Consider the following 16,838-nt stretch of genomic DNA (forward strand, 5'->3'; position numbering starts at 1 on the left):
AGTGCAAACAAGCCGCCCCCTATGCCACGTGTCCGTGGAGGGAAAAATGCTAGTCTGTCTCGACCGCAAGGTCATGTCACTCTTTGAGAGTGGCGAGCATGTGACTAGAGCGATACTGCCACACAGTCGCTCCCTCACAGCCGCTCAAAAGGATTTTTCTAAGCAAATGACTCGGGCTGGTATGAAGCCGGATCGTATACGCACGGCGATGCTATTGCAGTTTGGTTTACGACCAAGCGAGCTACCAGCTCTACAAAAGGTGCAGAATGTCGTGTGCTACTATCACCGTACCAAGCTCAAAGGTAGTGACACAACTGCAACTATCGTGGCGGCTATTCAGAAGCTAGCGTTCAATGGTTCGGAAGAAGAACACGAACCTTTTACGTTTAGCTGGGACTTGGATGAAGGCAAGCTTGTTGTTGGTAATGGGTCCAATGAAAAGTCATTCCTTGTGGGCTTTTCAACGAAGGCGCTGCTTCGCTAAGCTTCCCATAACCCCGCGACCTTAAATTTCCACGTGGACGCTACCTACAAGACCAACCAGGTTGGATATCCAGTCTTGGTTATCGGTATTACCGACGCCACAAGAACATTTCACCTGTTGGCATTGTTTGTCACCTCCCAGCAGCAAGAAGGGCACTATATAAAGGCCTTTGCTGCCCTGCGCTGGATCTACAGCAAAGTATTGGGGGAGCCGCTGCACATTTCCTACTTAATGGGAGACGCTGACGCGGCCCAGTACAATGGCGCAGCTGCCGTTTTCGGAAGTGATAGCAAGTATGCCCATCTTATGTGCTTTTATCACGTACTTGCCAAGGTGATCGATCGGCTTAAGGGTCTGCCGCACGGGGTACGCGACTCGGTCTTTTGCGACATCTATGATCTGCACGACAGCAGAAGCACTGACGACTTTACCACTGTGTCCAAAGCTACAGAGGCTCGCTGGCTCAAACTTCCAATGCTGGAGGCGTTCCACCGGTATTTCCAACGCGTTTGGATAAATGATCGATTTTGCCACTGACAATGCTACAGTACGCCTACCGTCTTTGCCACCACCACCAACTCGGTTGAGCAATTCAACCGGGTCTTGAAACGCGATTACACCGCACACCGTCTCCTGAAAATGGGCGAGCTGTTTCAGCAACTTGCTGCGTGCTGCCGCCAGCGCGCAATTGATCGCCGTCCGTTCGCGCTCACACCAGTCGCGTTGAATGAGCTGCTTGCTCGTGTGAAGGCACTTCGAAGCCAGCAGCTTCTACGAGAGTACGTAGCACCACGGATGAGCCTCGACTTCCTCATGGTGGATTCTACCACAGATATTCTTCACGTCTTGTACACGGCACCAGAGAGAACCTACAACTCTGCCACGAACTCCTTTCAAGAAGCGCGTCAAGTCTTTGCTTGGGTTGGTGTCAACACTGCACGCAAGAAAGCCGAAGACCATCCCAAGACTGGGTGGCCAGTCAATTTGCTTACCCAGACATGCCCTTGCTCTTACCACTTCAAGAATGGTAAATGCGTGCATCGTCTCTTCGTGATGCAGGAGCGTGATCGAGCTAGCTGCAACGGCGAGGAGGTGCTTGTCAATCGTCGTGCCCACAAGCGCAAGCGAGCTACAGTGGGCACCGATCCTACCACAGCAGGCCGTCCTCCCCCCGTGTCGGTCACGCCCTCCAGCGGGAGTAGCGCGAGCGATTACGCTGCAGCAGCCGAGCCGATTGTCAGCCGCTGATGTGGTCGAACGTCGGCAGATCTACTGCATCACCGTAGCCCCGGAGCCTGATTGATGCTAGGTGAACAATGCATATATCTAAATACAAACAATGATAAAACATTAGTATTATTCAGTAGCAAAGTTCGCGATAACACTAACACTTCGTGCGCGAGAGAGACATCTGGCGGTCGCTCTGCCCAGCGACTGGCATCTCTCTAATTGGCAGCGTTGATGATGGTAAGCGTCGACTTACCAGCCGCGTCACGCGTCGCACTACGCATAACCAATCTACTTAAACAAGCCCCTATTCGCACACCAAACCAGCTGGTTGCCGGCTGCCCTTTTGGGTACGAAATCTCATCAACTTGACCGTTTGGCTTGAACAGCACCGAGCTGTGATCACTGCCAAGCTGTTGCAGGTGGTCTAATGCACCAGGATTCCATGGGGCCTTATGAATACCGTGCGATCCACCGCCGTCGCGTACTGCACGTGGTGGCGTCTGAGGGAGAAGAATTTTGTGTTGCGACAAAATTGATGTGTGCCACAATAGGAGGCCCATTTGGTCTACATGTATAGCCGGGTTGTGAAACTCCTGATTTTGTACATTGGTTTTGTGCTATTCACGAATGGCGTTACCGCAACCATAAGTTTCCCCATTTACAATCTGACGACGAAATGTATAGCAACCTTGTCACTAAAGCACTTCCAGCAACCTGGCTAAACCAGAAGCAACCTTAGCAAAACGAAATTTATTATAAATTACATGTCGTCAGTTACCTGTGGACCACAAAATGACAACTATCCGTTCAATTGTCTAAATTTAGATATATGAGCTAAGTTCGCATGAGCTCAATTTCTTTCTGACATCTAGCGCAGAATTGCTATTAGGAGGCAGCACTGGCGCGGCAGTTGGTAAAGCGCCGTCTTGAGGAGCTTACGGCATTGAAGGAGAAGCTGGAGCAAATCAGCACGGGTCTGGAGATGATCGTGAAGGCTCAACTAGATGTCCAAGCCCTAATCGAAGAGAGGGAGGAGCACCGGTACGAATTATCTGAGACTGTTAAAGATGAAAACGTGACCCTATCTCGCATGGAGACGCTATCGTTTGGAATGTTGCTGGAGCTCCTGGTGAACAAGCTGAGTAATGATAAGTAGGTATTAAGAGTGCTGCTGGAGCTTGTAATGAACAAGCTGAATAATGATAAGAAGATATCGAGACCTGCCAAAATCGTGTTGAAGTGTTATCAGCTTGGCCTACTTTATCCGAGTTGATCCTGTAACTGCTGCTGGACATGGTTCGCCCTATTGAGCTCGTACTCGGATGACGAGCGTTCGTGGGAATGACATATCATCATCCACAGCATTTTTAGGCGTATACTGACGTATTATTTGGATACTTGGTTCTGCTGAAGCTGCATACTCCCCGTTAGGTAGCTGTACGCTTGGGCAACAACTAGTACTCCGCAGCTTACGTGGTCAGGCTGTTGTGGTGTTTCAATCCTCAATTCCGGCTATATAATTAGTTTATATCCCAATGCAGAGTAGGCATGCCACCGCCCCACAAAGTCGACAAGGCCTTCTTTCCACTCGTCATTCATCGTAGTTCCTTGTCATACCTCAACAACTTCACCACGATATTCTTCGTCGATAAGAGGCTCATACATCATTGGTCGTACACGTGTTCTGTTGTCTGCATAGTCATGGTTAATTCGGACCATAACCGTTTTGTACCTTTGGCTTTTATTGGGTTGCTACCTGCAAAGATGCGTACAATACATTTGATATGACAATATTTAGATATATCATTACCACTGACGACCGATATATCATTACCATTGACAACAGAATAGATCCAATGAACGCACCCTTATTTTCCTCTTCCTCCTTTTTGTTCACTTCTACCGGTTTGCTCTCCTCTCCAGATACATCTTCATCCTTATGTCCAGTATTCTCTCCACACTTCACACCTGTTAGTATGTCACATATATATACATATTGTTATGATAAGTAGCAATAATTTAAGGTCAACTTGCACAGCTTACCCCGTTCTGGGCTCTGAATGTCGACATCGATATCTTCATCATCAGGTTTGTAATCTTCATCGCTGGAATGGTCCTTCTCTATACCCAGTGTAAGTTGAGCGTAGTGTGGTCGTGAGCTGTTAGTTGACTTGCTACACAAACGTCGCCCTTCGACATACAAACAGATCCATTTTACTATATAGCGTAGTATAGCTTCTTTCTTCTGCTATTAAAATGCGTACCGGACATGACGCCTGATGTCGCGTTTCTCGTGGGTGACTGGAGAGTCCTTGAAGCCGTCGTGAACTTCCTCCGTCCTTCTCCCGCTGCGCCACTCTGCGTGCGCTTTCGAAATGAGAGGCTATGAATGAAGCGTACTTAAAATTACTTTAACTGTAATTGCGTACTTATACAAACGAAACGAACTTACGAGTTTCTGAAAGTATGGAAACAGTAATTTTGAGCGGAAAATTTTAAATTCGTCTAAAGCAACCATAAGCTACAAAAGCAACCTTACATGTCTCACAGTTAAGGATGAATATAGTGATCTTTCCGACAGATAAATTTTATAGTTACGACCAGAGTGGATTTAATAAGCACATTAGCCAATCACCTTTCTTATTTCGCTGCTTTTAGCCAATAATATGTGTTAGGGGTAGGGGTCGAACTCCAACACTTTCCGACATATATTTGTCGGAAGTCAAGGCAGAAATATGAATATACGAATACAATAATCAAATTAAAAAAATATTTGGCAAATATTCTATCAATTCGGACATCTAGGCTGAAGCAGGAATATCCCTAATGTAGGAGTTCAATAGATGAGAGCCACTAATTACTTTTCAAAAACAGAAGAGACAGCTCAGCATGAGCCTCTCGGCCTTCGTTCCTACGAACACGCAAAAGGCGCGTTCAACTGCGATTGCAGCATTCAAGCGGATGCTGGAGGAGGAGCATGTTAGTTTGGAATTTGTCCAAGCTAGCATTCTTCTCGACACCTCTGGCAAACGCTTAGCGGCAACAATGGACCGATTTGGTTTCTATTTGGCCACTAACGAAGGTAAGAAAGGTAAACTTGCAAGGAACACTGCGTCCTCATACTATAGAAACGTAAAGCTATGGTTATTTGATGTGTATCCTCACTTGCGTGTAGTTACTGAATTGATATTGTTAAAGCAAGGAAAGACGTTAGATAAACACTGCTTAAAACGTGAAAATGGAGGGTTAACTAACAAAGCTCCTCCTTGTACTAAGGAGGATTTAAAGGCTTTAGTACGTTACGTTTACAGCAATGCACGAGTCAACGCAGACTACCAAGACGCTGCCATGGCGTGCTTAATGTGGCACTGCTTTGGTCGATCATCAGACCTCTGCTACGTCCAGAAGCAACATGTGTCGGTGTCATCTGACGGCGTGTTTTATCTGCGTTTGCTCCGCGTAAAGACTTCCGAAGAACAAGGCCTCACGCTTGTCCCCGACAAGGACGACTTCTTGACGTGTCCACTGCACTCGCTAGCAGTAGCGCTGGCAACACAAGAAGCCCCTAGTCCATCGCTACTTGGTCACTTGCCAGCGCTAACTCCACAGACAAGTGCTACGCTTGATGCCGGAGCTCCACTGCACGACTTGCTTTCCTTGACCCCCGACACACTTCACGTTGCCGTTGCCCCGCGACCTACAAGTCCTCAAGACACAGTTAGCAGAAACTCACCCGCTCCAATCCCGACGCTGGACAAAGGCGTGAAACGAGGCGAGGACAGCATGCAGAGCCACGTCAACAGGATGCTGAAGCGCGTAACCGAGCCTGCAGGGGTCAAGGCGGAGCTGAGCTCTCATTCCTTTCGGCGAGGAGGTGCTCAGCACGCTAATGGCGACGACCGACTTGCTGCTCAGTGGATCTTCGACCGTGGTGCTTGGGATATGACGAAGACAAACAAGGCCTTTGCCTATATCACCAACACTGCGAGGGAAGACAGGAAGGTGGCGCGCGTCTTGAGCGGCTGGAGTGCTGACGCTGCTCCTAAGGTGATCGACACGGCTTTGCTGGACTGCACGGCGCTCGAGCATCTTGAACGGTTACAAGAGCTGTTGTTCGCCACCTGTACAGGTCTCAAAGAGCGCAGACTAAACGTGAGTACAAAGGTTCTCAGCGTACTCACAGCTTACCTTGTCCGACACTATCCTCAGCTCAAGGCTCTTGCCCCTGGATCACCCATCGTCATGCGCGTTGAAGAGTGCCTGGTTGCTGCTGACATCCCACTTGCGGACTTGCTGAAGTGGTCTATAGCGCTGAACGAGAAAGCCGATGTACCTGCTCAAGACAAAGAAGAAATCCAAGAAGCAACGCACACGTGTCCGGCAATGAATCATCTTTTGGCTGTCATTCAAGAGTTAGTTGCATCCAATCGCGTCCTAGCAGAACGCATGACCATCGTCGAGGCTGCGCTACTCAAGTCGAAGTCCAGCTGCGTAAACAAGGCAGCAGCTGAAGAGCAACAACAAGAACAAGAATCGTCAGATCAAGAGCCAAAGCCTAAGCGAAGGAAAAAGCAAGCAACGAACCTGTCCGCCACGTGGTACGAGTGGTACACTAAGACGCCTCCTGTGTGGAGCAGTACTGACCGTCAAAAGAAGTCCGAGTCGCGCCACGTCGTCGCATTCATGAAGATCTTCTTGCCAGATGGCATCGCGTTAGACATCCAAGCGGAGGACTACAAAGACCAAGTTCTCGACGCCGGTCGCAGGGCAGAAGAAGCTGTTCTCGGGTTCCTAAAGTCGCAAGGCGTTAATGCGAAGGGAGCTGGCAGTGTTCTGCGCGCGCTACGACCATTCCACAAGTCTGGGGCGTTGGATGATCGCATAGGCGCGTACAAACGCCTCCTTGCCACCGGGAGAATAGTTGACCCTGCTCCAGGAGACACTAAAGACATACTCGCTGTGATGGGGAACGTCTAAACACTCTTGAATACAAATGCATTCACAGTTAGTACAGTTAGTTACAATACAACGCATTTCGTACAGCGAACTGCTTCTTCACCACCAACAAACCTGGTGCCCCACCTCACAATGTTGAACACACAGCACGAGCTCCTTCAACGGCAGCACGAATCATCGCCGGTCTCTCTAGCACAAACCAACGCCGTTCTAGGCAGCAACGTCAGCACGAACCAGCACCGCCCTATCTAGCAGTTTGATTCGCAAAGTTTAGTAGCAAATCACATATAGGTAAACCGGCAGTAGGGAATCGGACCCCCCGCTCGTTACCATCCGAGCGCTGCACCAGCAGTACCGGCGGGAGTTGTGCTTGTAGGCGGCATAGTATCGATGCTTGTGGGATGAGGTCTGCGAGGTGGCCGGCGAAAAATGAGGACTGAGCCGCCAACAGCTCTGTCGGCAATAGCTGGCGTCGTTTTATTGGCTGAGTAAAAAACCTGGATGAGGTTTAATATGTCGCGCTCTATCATTGGCCTATAAATAACCCTGATTTAAATGAGTGGCCAGTGCTACAGATGTCAGTAATATGGGCCGTGATGTCAGTGTAATGAAACCCACTCTATTAGAGGCCCCTCATCCTCGACTTCGGTCTCATTCATGATTTTGCTGTCTAGAGTGAACAGCGCTCTGAGCTCCATAATGCTACAAATACGTTAAAACGGGTTTTCTCGGCCTACAGGCCGCTACAGAGCATTTCCTTGCGCCTGTGATCTCCCTTTTGAAAGCTGACTGGGTTTGTTGTCGTACTTATGATAGTTAGCGTACTTAGTGTGCTCGCACTTAACTTACTTCTCTAAACCTAGCTACTTCGCTGATTTGATTGGTGGATTCAATGGATGTCCCATTTGTCGGAATCCGTCGGAAAGGGGTAGGGTGTCGGAACGGTTGCGATATGGTTGCGGTAACCACTCCGTGCTATTCACACCGATGTACGGATACACATGTGATATTTGTATTTTCTCCCTCTATCCTTGACCCTTTTTTATTTTAAACAAAATCACCGATTGGTCCATCCTACTAGATGGCTACAGAAACAAGGTACTTTATTACTCGACAAAATTTAGTCCGCGTAATCACAATTGAAGCACCGTAGATGCCTCCTGTCATTCCTCCATTTGCAATCCACTGGACAAGTTTTCAGCTACAAGCCATGCCCAGCTACCGCGAGCTTCTGTGCACCAAATTGTCCACTGATTTCCGTGAGGCAACTGAGATCGTAACGCATCCAGATCTCCCCCAGGCCAGCGCCGGCCACATTGTAGTCAAGAACAAATACCTCGGTGTGAACGCCGCTGACATCAACGTGACCAACGGCGTTTTCAACGAGAGTCCACCGCCTTTTGGCACTGGTCTGGATGCGGCCGGCACTGTAGTCGACGTCGGTCAAGGCATCACCGAAGTTAACGTGGGAGATAACGTCGTGTACGACAAGTTCGGAGCGTACGCTGAGTACGTTGAGGTGCCCATCGACTCGGTACACAAGTTGCCCGAACTCTCAGCTGCTGCGTTGCCACTGACTGTGTGTGGCATCTCGGCATCGATTGCCATTAAAGAGTGCGGCGAGCTCAAGACTAATGAGACGGTGTTCGTGACTGCAGCTGCTGGAGGGACCGGTCAGTTTGTAGTGCAACTCGCCAAGATGGCGGGAACCACATTATCGGCACTTGCAGCAACGACGAGAAACTTGGCTGTGACCGAGTGATCAACTACAACAAGGAGGATATCAACGAGGTGCTGCAGAAAGAGTATCCCGAAGGCATCGACGTCGCCTTTGAGACCATCGGTGGAGAGATGTTCAAGACCGTGTTCGACAACATGGCTGTCCGTGGCCGCATCATCGTGTTTGGCCACATTTCAGAGTACCGTGGCGACACCCCACGCTCGCCATTCACTGTCAGTGCGATGAACGAGGTGCTACTCATGAAGGCGATTACAGTGCGTGGCTTCCTGTTACGCACGTATAGCGACATCATCCCGACCCACATGGCCAACCTCTTCAAGCTCATCAAGGAGGTGAAGTTGCTTGCTGGTGTGGACCCCACCGAGTTCCTTGGACTCGTGCAGGTCGCGGATGCCATCGACCACATGTACGCACACAAGAACATTGGTAAGATCGTCGTGCAGCTTCCGTAAGCACGTTTACAGGCCATTGTGGCTTGAGTACTTGTAAAAAAACCAATGAAAAGTCCTTTTAGTTCAATTAGCTTGCCGATAACTGTATGTCTTGTCTCGAGAAGACACGAGTCGGTAACAGAGACGAAGAACAGTTGAGTACTTTCTCGCTGGATCTCCCGAGTGTAATTTTTCTTGTAGAATCATTCGCTCATTCTTCATTTTGCAGTCAAGCCCTCACAAGCCTCCACTCAGCCTTCCTCCGAGACCGTAAAGCCTTTGCTTCTTCACTTTTGATCACCTCAACATGAACGTCGTCTTCCGCTCCCTAGCTGTTCTCTTCCTTTTGTCGATGAAAGCCAGCGCCACCGTCTTCCAGCAGCGCGTGCCAGCTTCAAGCTTGACCGATCGTCGTCTCCAAAGCGAGGACAACGAGTCGGAGGCGGCCGACTTTCTCGCCCAAGTGACCACTGCGATGCTGCAGAGCGATCCTGAGCCCGAAGACCTGTCCAAGTTCGCGACGTTCATCGAAGCGCTAATGGCTCGTGCGTCTTCCCGTAGTGGGTCGCCTTTCTCGTCGAACACATCGAGCACGAATGGCCTTACCAGTGGTGAAGAAGCCGCGTTCCAGGATGTCGGCAGCGACTTTACGCCGTCTCCCGAACTGCGCTCGATGAGCGACGAGACCGATGCATCCGTTGCGCCGACGGACTCGAGTGGCGATCTTGAAGGCGAGATCGACGGTGATGCTGCCATGACCGACGGAAGGAACTCGGCTGCAAAGGAACTACACGGCGTGTCGATCATCGCGATGACCGCGTTTACTGTCATCGTGGAGGTACTGTACTGATTCAGACAACAACATCAACACCAGCAGCTCGCCCTGTGTAGATAAGACAGAGTCGTAGTCGACTATGAGCTAGCAACATTCAGCAAAAGTCCGTATTGCGAACAGGCATTCCGAAATAATCATTGTATTGCTGCTTCAATACAATAGTTTACACTTAATTATTGATTTTTACAAATTGGATGACTTTGTCCAATTAGTTATTTTGTATTTACAGCAAAGTACTTTATTTTTTCGTAAAATCTAGTTTTTTCTGCTTTGTTTTGCGTAAATACGGAGCTCGGTCTCCAGACAGAATCGAATGGCTGTTAGCAACGGTCGCTCAAAACGCGAACCTGAGGCGCTCGTCTATCATTTTTGATCTCACCATGGCTCTCGCCAACACCTTCACGACCAAGCAAGTCTGCAGCTACTTTTTTACTGCCAGCTTGGCGACTTCCAGTCGGCCACCATGAAGCTTCAAGACGACAACGTAACGCTTCTCGATGTGCGCGATATCTTTGATGCGCTCATCGAGAAGCATTCCGTTGTGAAAAAGTATCTTGCTGCCGACGCAAATATTATTAAGGACGTGGACTTCGAGCGAGCGTGCGTTGTAGCCCTGTCAGGCGCCGTGGACGAGCTGACGAACGACCAGGAGCTGATGTTGCAGCCATTTGAGACGGTACCTGCAATTACGACACCGGACACCAGGCACGGACGCCCACAGGGCTTTGCCGACAGAGTCTTGGCGACTAGAAAAAAGCGGCGCGGTGCAAAGAAGATATTTGATGGTGTGCTTTTCATCCCGCCGACGTCAAACACCGTGGAGCGTCTTTTTAGTGTGGCGAAACATACTCTTTTCCACCATCGCCAGCGTATGCTGCCTATTCACCTTGAAACCGTGTTGTTCCTGAAGATGAATCGGCGTTTCTGGGACGCAAACACTGTAGCAGCTATCGTGAACGCAAAGTAATGTGCAGTGCCAAACATCTAAGTAGTTAATTTTCCAATACACTACTATTGATGTCAATTATTTATTTCTTAAGCTGTAGTTTTTGTAGCAATAGCTTATTTTGGCATGGACCTTCAATATGATTGCAATTGTATTATCGGAATGCCTGATTGCGAATACCAATTCAATTGCATTCTCTTTAAACTGTTGACATTTTTGGGTAACAACGTGTGGTTGGCATGCGTCTCCATTGAACAGACTCTTCGAGAGGCGCCATGTGAAGATACCTCTTGGCTTATGAGGAGACGTCTATTGTCAGTATCTGATCATCTTGACGTTAGCAAAACACATGAACCAGATCATCAACATCTGCGCGTGTCTAGTTTTTCTACTAGTCCCGTCACTTGCGGTCATTCCTCCTGCTGTCATTCCGTCAGCCATTGAGGCAGTCTACGGCAGCTTCATCAAACATAACGTCGCTGGCGACGCGGAACAAGCTGAGTCGATCCCTCTAGGTGGCTTGGCCATCCTTGTCATCGACCAGCAAGTGAGTTTCTATCCTGGAGGCTCACTCGCCATCCCAACCGCCAACGAAGACGCAGCTCGGATCGCAGCGTTCATCTCGAACCACACGTCCGAGCTGTCCCAAATTGTGTTGACTATGGACTCGCATCAGAGATACCACATCGCACACGGAATCTTCTGGACAAATGACACTGGGGAATCGCCTCAGCCATTTACTATTAATACGATCACATCCAAGGATATCAAGAACAGAGTCTGGAAGCCACGTGAGTGAACGACTATGTGTTGGCAAACACTACGGCATTGGAAAAAAGTGGCAAGTTCTCGCTAACGATTTGGCCCGAACACTGTTTGATCGGATCGCCAGGACATAATATAGTCCCGAATGTGTTGGCGTCGGCTTTCGCGTGCACGAAAAGGTCCCTCAAGCCGATATCCGTTTATGGAGCACTATTCAGCACTTAAGGCTGATTATGAGCGTGAGATTTTGAAGAAAATGCTTGATTTAGTATTTTACGTATTTTACCTACATTTTGTTAGCAGCGCGAACAAAGTTGTTATTGTGGGTGAAGCACTCTCACACTGTGTGAACTGCACCGTTCGTGATCTTGTTGCTGCTTGACCTAAGAAAAGGCTTGGTGATCTGTTCATATTCACGGATTGCTCTTCCCCGGTACCAGGATTCGAAGTACCCGCCAAGGTACATGTACTGTACAACTCTGAAGCTGCTTATTACTTTGCTGACGAATATACTCGGTATTTTGCGCTGCAGCAATTTCTGCGTGACATGGCAGCTAAAGGAGTCACTTTAACGACGTCTACAAGATTTATTACGGGAAAATATGCAAGGTATCGATTTTTGCTTTCAAAATATTATTCTAGAATTGTAATGACTGTCGTGTGGTGTAGTGACTTCTAAGCTCAAATCTGCAGGAATTTGTGTCTGTCTGTCTGAGTAAGTAGCATTTTGGTGTATTCTTCTTAGACCGGTTGATTTTGGGGTATCCTTTGAGATTAAAGGTATTCGTTTCCAGAACGTAGGTGGAGTCTAATTATAAGATAAGTCTTTTCTGTGCAAATACCTCAGTGAGCCCCCCCCCCAACCGTAGGGTTTTTTGAAGCCTTCTGCAGCAATAAGATCGCGCAGCCGTCTTGGTCATCGACGCCGGCTCTGACATCTTGGCTACTGTAGCCCTATACTTCTCTTCACATTTGATACTCTCGAATTCAGCAGCAACTGTGAAGAGTGCGATTCAACATTCCAGTTTTGTTCTTTTTGGACGCAAATTCGAGTTGTAATCAGTTACATATAAGCAGCAGTTTTCATTTCTTGTAAAAAAAAAGATTACTACCGGCTGAAATATCGATCCTAGTGTACATTTCGGCTACTTCAGTAGCTCTGTTTACCAGACAAAACAGTCCTGCGGCTGGAAGAGCGACGCCGGACGGTATCGTTGCGGCCGTCGCATCACGTAGTAAGGCATGCGGATCTGCAGAGTGCCGTCCTCGACGATCTGCTGCGTGGCCTCCTCCATGTTGAGCATATTTTGCGGGAACTGCTCGGCGATTTCAAAGCGACCGAAGGTGGGTGTGCCGCTTAGACGAGACATCACAATGTCCTTCTGCGTTGGTAGACGGAAGCCAGAAATGCGAAGTACGCCATTGTGTTCGTTCCACTGCACACGAACGTTACGTGGGTCGATGTTGTTTAGACGCGCCATGAGGTAGATGCCGTCCTGTCGACGCTGTAGCTGGTAGTATGGCCGCCACACAGGCAGAGAGTTGACGTCGATGTCTTCGGTTTGAGGCCTCACAGCTGGTTGGAGACGCAGCGACTTCTTCGGAGGAGCAACTTCCTCTTCGTCTTCAAATTCATCATATGCCTCCGGCTCCATAGGCTCCATCTCCTCGTCTTCCTTAGCGTCAACTGGTCGTTCCATATCTTCTTCCTTATCCTCTTCTTCTTCAGGCTCCGGGTCACTCTCTTCTTCCTCGCTCTCTTCAAACAGACTCTTCACGTGCATATCATCGGACTCAGCGTCACTGTCTGTAGGCGTCGAAGGCGCAGGCGCGTGGCCTTCCAAGCCACTGAGTACGCGCTCTCCGAACTGTTTAAGCTTGGCACTGCGCTCTTTGAAGGCGTCGGCCTGAAGAAGCAGCTGCTGAATGACCACCACCAGTGCCTTGCGTGCGCTCTTGATGTCGGCGTCTCCGTAGCTCAGAACGCCGTCCAAGTCGATCAGGTAGCGAGTGAGGAGCTCTGCCTGCTCCTTGACGCGGTAGTCGAAAGCTCCGAGCTCCAAGCGCATCTTCTTGACGACAGCAGCGGCGTCTTGCGGCTTGAACGTCTGCAGTCGCCACTTGGTACCGCACACCAGGGCAACAATGTGTCGGTACTGCACTGGCAATCGCGTGTTGAGTTTGTGCTCCACGTCCTTGACCTTTTGCTCGATGGTCTGTAGACGGTTCTTCTCGTGGGATGTCTGGGCCTCCATTGTGTCGTGTGGGAGGCTGCGAGTATTGCTTGTCAGTTGCCAAATTGAATAGTGAGCGACGTTGAAGCAAGTCTGGAAATAGACCATCACTCTGACTTGAGACAGTCTGGGACGTTCGAGATGGAGTCGCGAACATTCGAGAGGCAAGTGACTCTAACTTTTGTACGGTACATCACAATTAATTTGATGTGGTGTACAGTGAAAGCAGATTAAGCAGTTATGGTGGAGGTGGCGTTAACGGCGACGCTCTTCTTGTTGCCATGTCTCGTCATCCTGGAGCGCTGCGTTGCTGATGGATCGCTGTTTGCGCTGCATCCGGCGCTCAATGTGCTTGCAACACTCGTTTGCCTGCCCGCGTGCGTAGTGCCCCTACAAATTGACGCTCTTTGCCTATGTCTCTGACACCGAATCATTGCATTTTATTAAAGTGCCCTACAAGCCATGTTGCAACGAAAGGAAGAGAAGAGTCACGCGAAGCGGTGCGTAAAGTTGAATTTCGTTGGATTAAGCGCAATACTGACGGGTTTGTGATGGTTCTATATCAGTGTCTGCCTGACAAAACTGCATCTCTTTCTGAACGTGTTGGCCGGAGTGTTGGTGGCTGTTGCCGGCGCTGCTGTGTATATCGCCAAGCGCGATGCGGGTGGCGAACACCTTACGACGCCGCACTCGTGGGCGGCTCTGGTTACGGGCATGCTCTTCACCCTCAACGTTTTCCAAGGTCTGCTGCTGACATTCGAGGGACCGAAGGCGAACTGGCAGTGGAAGGATGAGACCCACGTTCTAACAGGTGTATTGGTCTACATCGGCAGCGTTGTTACCATGCTATATGGGTTACAAACGAGCTCATGGGGCGTCCAGAACTTCAGTCCAGAGCGCCAATTCCAGCTTATAGTGCTCGTCATCGCAGCGCATGTAGCACTAGTCGGGAGAGCGCTCGTGCTGCAGCGTCAAAAGAACGATACGCAAATTAAAGTGGCCAAGGTCGCCTGAAGCCCATGCGAGTTAGCCGGGCTGGCGTACCGGAATCTTTAAGTGATGACATGGTGGTCGTGATTGGCGTGACATCATGCAAGGTTACAAAATAGTGTAACCAATACAAAATACTGTCAATTTAACGTAACCCCATCTTAAATCTCCCGGTGGTGCTGGTCACAATTCGTTCCGATGGTTAACAAGCTGGAACTCCTCGTGTTGGGCGGCCTACTAGGCGCACCCTGCGCTACTATCTTGTCCAAGTGCGCGGCTGCACCGGTTCTGTTTGCCGTGCACCCAGCGGGCAATGCCATCGCCTTCCTATTGTGCTTCCCATTGGGTATCTACGTGATGCTGGAGCGCAAGAGCGTGTCGGATTTCAAGACTCGGTGAGCATCTGAGGGTCTTCAATTGTTGACGACTGTAGACTTACGCTGTTGCTGTCACGGCAGAATCTTCCTGTCTAAGTTGCACATGTTCTCTCAAATGCTGGCGATGCTGCTGCTGAGTGTCGGCGGCGCGACTGCGTATATGACCAAGAATGCGAACGGCAAGGACCACTTCACGTCCACGCACTCGTGGATTGCGGGTGCCACAGCCACGCTGTCTACACTAAACATGCTGGGAGTGAGGATACGCTTATCGTGACGGACTGTATCTGCGCTAGTGCTGACTAAAGCTTACATTTAGGGCCTCGCCACCACCTTTGGGGGTAAGAAGACGAGCTGGCAGTGGAAGAATCCGGGCCACCGCATTGGAGGCACCCTCGCATTTTTAGGCGGAGGTGCGTAGTATTTGTTCTGTGTTGGTACAGGAGGTGAGTGACTAACTTTGCTACAGGTTGCAGTGTCATGCTCGGTGTTTACAGCGGAGGCTGGGGTATCTCTCGATTGGGTGAGGACTTACAGTTCAAGGTCGCCAGCTCCGTGGCTGCTGCGTACTTGCTCCTGGTTTTGAAGCTTATTTTGAGCAGTTCTGCGACGTCAACTAAGAAGAATGATTAACCAGTTTACCAATTAGGGCGGCAATCATCAAAAAGCCCATAGGTATAGACAAGAACGAGCTGCCGGTAGTCGTGAAAATGGTAGATTCGGCATCAAGTTTTAACCCTTAATGGGTTCTGTTTTTTCTTGGCGTTTAGCAATGTCATAAAATTAATTTTATACGTTGCTTTTTGACCTCACCTTATTGTGCTTTGCAGTGGAATATCAAGCCTAGAGCATGGTCAGAGCATAAAACCATGCGTAAAATGAGGCAGGCATTATCTGTGATCGAATTACCACCAAAAAGGGTCGATTTACAGAATATTGATGTGGATTTGGTGAGCGGTCGATTTGACTGCCATAGCTCGATTTGGCAGCCAGTCTATAATAGCTAGATCGATTTGTTCTTTTTATAGACCTCCCTTTTTTAAAAGAGAGTGTGTCCTGCGCCCAACTCGCGGGTAAAAAAGAGGCACAACTTTTTCACAGGTTTTACCCTATCCCCTGGATATATCCGTCCAAGTATATGGTGTATACCGGTCTCCCCCACCACACACTTCATTCGGAAATAAAGCGGAGGGGGGAATGAGCCGCGAACTGCGCGTGAAGGCCGTGCCGAGGCCTCCCCTGCCGACGCAACGCCGCAATCTGTGCTTGGGGGCCGCCGACGATGCCACCACGTATGCTTCGTCGCCGTGCGTACTCAGCCATGAGGAATGGGTGGATTCCGCCTCTAAAACCTTGCAGCGACGCGAGCAGCCAGTCCAAGCAGGGGCGATCCGGACGGATGGTCCATCCACGGCGCGTTCAAGTCGAGCCTGAAGATGGCCAAGGGCTCGAAGTTCTTGTGCCCCCGTTGGAGCGACTTGAGTTCCAGTCGTGGGAGGATCTCGAAGGTTACTTGGCCGACTACACTAGGTGAACGTACCAGGTATTATCTTGCTTTGTTTCGGATTACATATTATTCCTATGCTAACCGCGAGCGTACTGTTATGTTGACTTCTTCGTAGAGCTTCCGTATTCGCACGAAGAACACAGTGGTAGCACGTAATGCCAAGATTCGTTCGTCGGGGTCGAAGAAGCCGTTGCTACCGGATGAGTGGAAGAACTACGGCAAGACGTACATATGCACGCACTCGGGGACGTACAAGTCGCGAGGAAAGGGAAAGAGGAAGCGTCTACAGTCGCGAGCTATGGAGTGCGAAGCCCAGGTAAGATTACTGCTCAGTTGAGACGA

General features: G+C 49.6%; 5 protein-coding genes across 5 annotated transcripts; 4 read left to right on the forward strand and 1 right to left on the reverse strand.

Moving 5' to 3' along the window:
* Positions 1–7,880: 7,880 nt before the first annotated feature.
* PITG_11581 (alcohol dehydrogenase, putative) lies at positions 7,881–8,863 on the forward strand (the record flags this gene model as incomplete). Its single annotated transcript, XM_002901085.1, has 2 exons — positions 7,881–8,179; positions 8,329–8,863. 2 exons carry the CDS (start codon positions 7,881–7,883, stop codon positions 8,861–8,863), a joined length of 834 nt encoding a protein of 277 aa, XP_002901131.1.
* Positions 8,864–10,972: 2,109 nt separating this feature from the next.
* Positions 10,973–11,422, forward strand: PITG_11583 (uncharacterized protein; the record flags this gene model as incomplete). Its single annotated transcript, XM_002901086.1, has 1 exon — positions 10,973–11,422. One exon carries the CDS (start codon positions 10,973–10,975, stop codon positions 11,420–11,422), a length of 450 nt encoding a protein of 149 aa, XP_002901132.1.
* A 1,029-nt stretch (positions 11,423–12,451) lies between these two features.
* On the reverse strand, positions 12,452–13,679 carry PITG_11584 (uncharacterized protein; the record flags this gene model as incomplete). Its single annotated transcript, XM_002901087.1, has 1 exon — positions 12,452–13,679. The coding sequence occupies one exon, from the start codon at positions 13,641–13,643 to the stop codon at positions 12,552–12,554; it is 1,092 nt and encodes a 363-aa protein (XP_002901133.1).
* Positions 13,680–13,877: 198 nt separating this feature from the next.
* Positions 13,878–14,763, forward strand: PITG_11585 (uncharacterized protein; the record flags this gene model as incomplete). The annotated part of the gene is made up of 3 exons (XM_002901088.1): positions 13,878–13,999; positions 14,072–14,122; positions 14,189–14,763. The coding sequence occupies 2 exons, from the start codon at positions 14,085–14,087 to the stop codon at positions 14,634–14,636; spliced, it is 486 nt and encodes a 161-aa protein (XP_002901134.1).
* A 47-nt stretch (positions 14,764–14,810) lies between these two features.
* Positions 14,811–15,266, forward strand: PITG_11586 (uncharacterized protein; the record flags this gene model as incomplete). Its single annotated transcript, XM_002901089.1, has 2 exons — positions 14,811–14,966; positions 15,087–15,266. 2 exons carry the CDS (start codon positions 14,811–14,813, stop codon positions 15,264–15,266), a joined length of 336 nt encoding a protein of 111 aa, XP_002901135.1.
* Positions 15,267–16,838: the final 1,572 nt, after the last annotated feature.

This window comes from Phytophthora infestans, genomic scaffold, assembly GCF_000142945.1.
Source record: "Phytophthora infestans T30-4 supercont1.22 genomic scaffold, whole genome shotgun sequence".
NCBI classification, from domain to species: Eukaryota; Oomycota; class Peronosporomycetes; order Peronosporales; family Peronosporaceae; genus Phytophthora; species Phytophthora infestans.